At 36.2% G+C, this 7518-nt stretch overlaps 1 protein-coding gene across 1 annotated transcript; it reads right to left on the bottom strand.

Moving 5' to 3' along the window:
• Positions 1-341: 341 nt before the first annotated feature.
• On the bottom strand, positions 342-6936 carry LOC115975014 (probable histone H2A variant 3). Its single transcript, XM_031095640.1, has 3 exons — positions 6606-6936; positions 600-897; positions 342-505 (listed from the first exon to the last, which is right to left on the bottom strand). Exons 1-2 carry the CDS (start codon positions 6711-6713, stop codon positions 601-603), a joined length of 405 nt encoding a protein of 134 aa, XP_030951500.1. The 5' UTR covers positions 6714-6936; the 3' UTR covers positions 342-505; position 600.
• Positions 6937-7518: the final 582 nt, after the last annotated feature.

The raw sequence follows: 7518 nt of genomic DNA, 5'->3' as shown, positions 1-7518 counted from the left end.
TATAATTCACCAAATGCATCAAATAATTTCACCCGATTCCAACTAAAATGACAAGCAGTTATTCATGGCCATCCAATTCTACAGGCTCACATTTTGCAGCTCACAAAGTTTCTGCGAATGCGTTTGCATATGTTTTGATAACTTATTCACTTAAAGGTCAGTAAAAAAGCTTTAATCAAATAAAGTACGCTTATTTGCAGAAACTTACCTTTAAGCAAACAAGCTGCCAAAAGCAGTACAAAAATCCTCCACATCTTACGGCAAAGCCTTATTGTTGGAGTAAAATGGTAAAACGGCACAGGCTCAGACACACCCGAGGAGAGAGAGAGAGAGAGAGAGAGAGAGAAATCAAGGTTCAAGTTCAAGATGTAACCTTCATAGAAAAATAAATACATTCAGACAGAAATACTACAAAACAACCTTGCCAAATGTCCCCAAAAACTACCAAGACAAAATAGAATCAGTATCCTGTGATAACCACGGAAGGTCCCAATAATTGCCAATCCTACAAAAGAGCCAATATCCACCATAGATGTCAGCAAAATGTACACAGCAATCCCACTTTTTAAAAGTTAACAATATAAGGATCCCAATATAACCTCAATCCTTTGCAGACTTGTTGATGAGTGACTTGTGAATGTGAGGAATCACACCACCACCGGCTATTGTTCCTTTGATGAGTGTATCAAGTTCTTCATCACCACGAATTGCCAGCTGAAGATGCCTAGGTGTTATACGCTTCACTTTCAGATCTTTGCTTGCATTGCCTGCCAGCTCCAAAACTTCTGCAGTCAGGTATTCCAAGATGGCAGCAGAGTACACAGCAGCTGTTGCACCAACTCTTCCATGGGCCATGACCCTTGTCTTAAGGAGACGGTGAATACGACCAACAGGGAACTGCCGGATCAGATGTACAAGGTTGAGTCATTAGTGAAATAGAAGCAAAAGAACATAATCCCTTTTTTAGGATAAGTGAAATGAGCAAAACTCAACAAACTTAATGCATTAAACGTAAAAAGCTAACATTATAAAAACAGGTAATACCAAAATAGTTCATCAATTGTGAATAACATCCATCACTTGTATCTGGAATTCTATTAGGAAATAAGCAAGACTACTAAAATATTTGGGCAAGTATTTAAGCCATCCAGGAGTTCTACATTTCAAACTTAGTAGAATATACAAACAAATAAAACTTGTGTTTTAAAGAACCTCATTTATCAACTCCCGTTGTAGTGCCCAATCCTCTTATACCTCCAAATTCATATAAGGTTTATGCTACCAGCCCAAGCATATGTAGCCAAGGATTGGTCATGTTCAATGAATTGGTTCAATATCAATGGCAGGAAGCATAGGATCCAAACTGCCACCAGATATTCTTAGTTAGAGAAAAGGGATCCATGAGATGTGTAAGGGCCATGAAATGCATGAGGCAAACGTAAGTATTCAATTAAACTAGAGTGTTGGATTATTCTTTTCTTATAAATTCTTTCAAAGGCGAGTGAATGGAATGAAGCATGTAGCATGTAGCACTAAATTCCAAAATCTGGTCCCCCACAAAAGCTTTAGCCTAGAGTATTTGTATATGTTTGGTCCCTAAAAAGTTACCCATTTTCAATTTCATCTCTAGAAAGTACTTCATGTCAAATTAATCCTGTGTTTTTTTTTTTCCCCAAATGACTCAATTTGGTCTCATCGGACTATGATGTTACATTATATGGATGCAAAAGAGTGATATATATCATTGTTTTAGGATGTGGCACATAACATAAATAAACAAGAGACAAATGGAATGCAAGTCATTTATGTCTCATGCGGTCTATTTGGAGAGAAGTGTGAGAAATCAAATTAGCATATTAACTAGGCAGTCAATTCTCGAGACTATGAGGAAATTAGCGTTGCATGTGAGGAGTACAGGTGAAATCGGCAAGAAAATGAGAGGGAAGCTTGTGTGGGTCATATGCAGCACCAAGTCTCCCCCTCAGGAATTGGCTGACTAGGTAAAACATGTATTTTGTTGTGTACCAAGTTAAAAAAAGAATAGCACAAGTCATCATTTTCCATCACAAAATGTGATGCTGCAGTGTCCAGAGACTAAATTATTCATTTGAAAAGAGAGACTAACTTGACATGAAATGTTTTCGAGATATGAATTGTAATGTTGGTATTTTTAAAGGATACATATACTTTCTCCAAAATTTTAAGGAGAGAAATATTGTCATTGGTCTCTTATGTAAAAAGAAATTCCTGAAGTATTAAAAAAGCCTGAAAACTGTTTTAAACTCCAAATGTAAACATGTGAAAAAGAAAGCATAGGCCAGAAAGTTGAGATAAGGAGAATTAGGAACATTAATCAATATGCCACCAAATTATAGTCCTTTTGGATATGAACTTACTCTAAATACTCCATTAAGCTCAGCATTTAAGTTTTCTAAATATTTAGCTTTTAACCAATAAGATGTCCCATCTTTAGGAAAAGAACATCACAATTTTACCACATTATTGGGCAAGATACATCATCATGTGCAGGTTCCATGCAGATGGAAATTATGATTGTGAAGATAATAAATGAAGGAAACACGAGTCAGCTCCTGTATAGCATTTACTATTCCACTGATTAATATGTCTGGATTATTATCAGGAACCTAAGTGTTTCAATTGCTTTAAGAAAATGAGAAATGCCAAGCCCTTCAAAACCCATTACAACTTGATCAATAGAGCTTGACAATCCTAATCTCACCATAGAGAGAGAGATATTATTGTAAGTTGGTAACAGCTTTATTGGATGCTACTTCTGTTGCTAAGAGGCTATATGAACAAGATTAATCCCACATAAAAATTAACTGTTTCACATTTCGGTGGAGCAAACTAAGGAACCCTTAAGACAGCTTAAAAATCCAAGACCAGAAAAAGCACATGTTCTGAGTCTGCTAAAATAAATCAGAGACACTTCATAATGCTTCCTAAAACCTGTTCAACTAGCCATAAAAATAGTCTCCAAGCAATTTATCCCCCAAAAATGCATTTTAAAGTTTGAAGACATCATCTTTTACTTTTCAATCAGTTACAAAAATTGCATAAATCTAATAAATCAACATTAGAAAATAAAGAAAGATTCCTCAAGGCTGAAGTCATAATCTTATTTAAACCACTGACAAGATATAATACACATTCACAATCTGTTTATAATTTCTAAGGGACAAGTCCAAGATCTCTTTGCACCTCAACTTTTTTACTTTAAACCTTACCATCTGAGCTCAAGACAAACCATTACTTAGGACTAAATGAGAAACAAGTCTACTGCCAACTTCTGTACGTTGATTACACAACTTGATGCAGTAGCATCTAAGCCAAGAAGGGCCAGAAGATTATTTTGCCAGGTCCGTAGTTATTATAAGATAAGACTAGTCTATCTCTCGATGTTGTTGTTGTTGCTTTTTTTTCTGGTAGGTTAAAAAAAAGGGTCAACTGACTAGCATGTGACTTTTCAATGATGTTTGATGGTTAGGATTTAACTGTTATATGTAAGATGAAGGGATAGGATTCTAAGGTTACTGAAGGCCATTATAGATAGCCTCTTTTGAGTCATTGTAGGCAGCATTTTCTTATCTATTGCATGAAATTTCAGATTTGAATATTTCTTGAGCTCTTGGACCCTAGAACTTGATATTTGTGGTTCCAATTCCAATCCTATTATCTTTCTCTTTGCTTTAATGTTGTTTGATGCTAGAATTTCTTCTAGATAGATCTAAGTTCACATTGTATTAAGTAATATCAGGGCAAAAGATCCTAGATCTAAGCCACAAAATTTAGATCTAAGTCAAAGGTTGCAATGTTAAGCTATGGTTGGTCGTGGTACAAGTTCTGGGGTAGAGGAAATCAAGGCCAATAGACAGATATGGTTGAGATGAGGCGTATGATTGAAGATTTGTCATGAGTTGTACAAGTTCTTTAGTGACAGGAACCAGCAGGAGCCCGTACAGAGATGCTGAAAGGTGAATGCAAACCCTAGGACACCAAAATGTGGATGATTATTATTATTATTATTATTTATATAATTTGATAGTTAAAATTGGGGGGGGGGGGGGTTTGAACCTTGGATGTTTCCATTGGAAATGTTGGGAGGTGCTGGTTGGGCTTCAAGGCCCTTGATAGAGGATGAGGAGGATGAAAAAAAAAAAAAAAAAAAAAAACCCTTTCATGAAGTCAGACCTATAGAACGTGTGACAGAAGGCGGATTGGAGGATTGGTTGGTGAGGGAATCAAGATAGAGCTTCAATGGTAGAAGAGAGTTAAAGAGAAACATGCTCGACAAGGCAAGCCAAAAATCAAGTGTGGGAGCACATGAAATTGAAGCTACAGAAGCAATTTTTCCTAGCTAATTATGCAGTGAAATTGTATGAAAAATTCCATTCATTAAAACAAAGAGGGATGTTTGTGGAGGAATGCACTTTGGAGTTCAACAACCTTTCTATTTGAGCTAGCGTCGCTGAGACTAACAAGAAAATGAGATCTATATTGCAGGCGTAAACCAACCTATTAGCGATGAAATGGGTTTGATTAATTTTGAAGACACTTGACATTTGACAATGTGCCTTAATGACAGAAAAGCAGGTGTTGTGTTATGGTGCAAGGAGAACTTTGTCAGGAAGAGTTGGTTGTGCAATACAAAGGGGTTCATTAGTCGTTCGGGGTGTTCATAGTTCATACTGACCAAACAACTCAAAATGTTGGTCTAGACACTACCATAATGCATCAAGCAATGAGGAGAAATACTAGCAATGTTGATAGAAGTGAAAAAGGGAAAGATATAGTAAGATATGGAGCACAAAGCAATTCTGGTCCAGCTTCTTCCAAGGTTGGTTATGGATCACGTGTGATGTTTTGCTAGTGGAGAAAAGGGGCACACCTAAGAATTTCCACAATGACGGGTGAACCTTGTAGAACTTGAAGGGGAAGACGAGATGCTACTGGCGCCAACTTATGATAATGAGATAATCATGACAATGAGGAAGAGGATTTTGATATTTATCCAGTAGGAGAGTCCTTGGTGGTGCTGGGAGTGATATAATGACAACACTGAAAGTGGAGGAAGAAGATTGGAGGCATCATGATATTTTCCAGGCAAGAGTTCTTAGTGATTGTAATAGGTGTGCAATGTTGTTCTCAATAGGAGGAGCTGTGAGAACATATCTCCAAAGAGGTGACTGAAAATTTGAAATTGCATATCAAAAGCATCCTTATCCTTACAAAATTGCTTTGCTTTTGAAATGGTAATGAAGTGTTGGTTACGTCTTGCTACTTAGTCAATTTTCCTTGGTGACAATGTTGATAGTGAGGGTACATGCAATATTGTGCCCATAAATCCTTGTCACGTTCTATAGGGAGACCATTGTTATATGACTATGACATGATCAATCACACTAGAGCCAATAATTAAATCATTCCGAAGGGCAATGAAAACTATATCCTGCATCCTCTTAGGGAAAAAGTCACCAGTTCTTCTAAATACATCAAGATTAATGGCTTCTAGACTGCTACAAAGTTTGAAGCTAAGAGTCAAGATATGGGAGTTATATATGCCATTGCAAAGTTGGGAAGGAAGTACAGCTTTTAGAGTTTGATGATCATTCCCCAGAAATTCAACAACTCTTATGAATTACCTCATTGTTTGCCAGCAATGAGAAGCATTCAGCATGCTATTGATTTAATACCAAAGGTAGCTTTGCTAAATCTGACTGTTTATAGAATGCCACCTCAACAACGAGTTGACATGCAGATATAAGTTGAAGAGTTGATTAACAAAAGTTCAGTGCGCAAATTCAAAAGCCCTTGTCCCATCCCATTTTTCCTACATGGATGGCTCACGGAGGATGTGATGCGTCTTACCCCAAAAGGTTACAAACTTTATGGTGGGTGCGTTTGTATAAGCTGTTGGAAAACAATGTTTTTAAAATGAGCGTTTGTAAAAAAGTGAAGAGAAGTTGTGGTTGCAAAACAGTCTTTGGTTTTAAAAACGCTCTTTTAAGCTCCCAAAACGTCTAACCAAATGGGCCCAGTATCTTCTCCCCAAAAGTCAGAATATTGGCAATTTAGAGGATGGAAATTTCAAAACACTAACAGAATTTTTATGAAACAGAGGAAAAATTGGAATCCTAACAGAATTTGTAAGTAATCAATTTATGTTCCCTGTTGTACATTCAAGCAGGCTGCAACCCAATACAAAATCAAAGCAAGTTCTTTTATACAATTAGGTGATAACTCAAAATCTAAATCTCCAAAAGTAATAACTTACTATTTCCAGACTGTATTAAGCAATCAGATCAGCATTATTTCTGAAACATGCCAATTATTTATAAAAGTCGAAACTAAAGATCACCATAAAGTAAAAATTGGACAGGTTGAAACCACATAACAAAACCCATCAGCAAACACCAGATAACCATGTAAGCACAAAAATCGCATATCAAACATAGACACGGTTCAGTCCAGTGGGGGCTTCACATGCTCCGAAATAGTGCAAAATTGAATGACCCATTACTTGAAATTAGACAACAAAGAAAACCCAGTAACCCAAAACCAAAGAAATGCAAGAAACAGAGTACCTGAAGACCAGCTCGAGAGGAACGAGTGACGGGCTTTTTCTTGTCTTTGTCCTTGTCCTTGCTTAGGGTTTTGCCCATTATCAAACCCTTTGCGCCTTTCCCTGACATCTTTTCTGCTAAATCTCTAATCTAATCGAACCAATTTGATTGATTGAACTATCAAGAGGGATATCGAGCTCCTCTGACTCTTAACTCTCAGAGATATAGAGAAAAATCGATTTTGGTTTGGGGTAGAAAGTAGAAACTAGTGAGATACACAGTCAAACAAGGATCGGGGTGAGAAGAGGCCCGTGCTTTCTCTTCGTGTATTTGGGGAAAAAGAAAAGGAAAAGGCCAAAAAACACAGAGCTGTTTCTCATTAATGAGAAATTTTAGCTTTCTATAAAGGGTCATTCAGTCATTCTACCTTCTACGGTACTTAAAAAAAAATAAAAAAAACCCAACGCAAATCTTAATTATTAATTATTACTTTAGTATTTTTTTTTAATGGGAATTTTTTTTAATGGGATTTTATTATTGTTTTGATCTAATTGTTAATTTAATTTTTGGTGGGATACTAGTTATTGGTAAAGCAGGTGAGTTTATATAAAGTTATAAACGCCCCCCCCCAAAAAAAAAAAAAAAAAAAACAAATAGTTCCTCTCTCAACTTTTTCTTTCGTGTTCTCTACTTTTTCTAGATTGCTTCTTCTTAAAAAAAAAACTAGATTACTTTTTCTTGCGTTCTCTTTGCCATCAAGTGGATTAAATCTCAGGTAAAGGATTAAAATCATTTTGATATTTTTAAAAGTAATGATCAGAATGATAAAACCCTAATTTCACTGTCATTGTTTTGTTTCCCATTTTTCTTTATTAGTCTTTTGGGATTACCCACTTGAAAAGGTTGTTTTCTATGATAATGGGGCTAATTCTCT

Source organism: Quercus lobata, chromosome 2, assembly GCF_001633185.2.
Source record: "Quercus lobata isolate SW786 chromosome 2, ValleyOak3.0 Primary Assembly, whole genome shotgun sequence".
Classification (NCBI taxonomy): Eukaryota; Viridiplantae; Streptophyta; class Magnoliopsida; order Fagales; family Fagaceae; genus Quercus; species Quercus lobata.
This window is presented reverse-complemented; position numbering and strand designations above follow the sequence as displayed.

Bases quoted from the DNA above. Each gene is read 5' to 3' on its own strand.
- LOC115975014 (XM_031095640.1), bottom strand. From the start codon at position 6,713: ATGTCAGGGAAAGGCGCAAAGGGTTTGATAATGGGCAAAACCCTAAGC. The intron at 898-6,605 runs GTACTCTGTTTC...CTGATCCGGCAG, and splicing joins CCTCTCGAGCTGGTCTTCAG to TTCCCTGTTGGTCGTATTCA.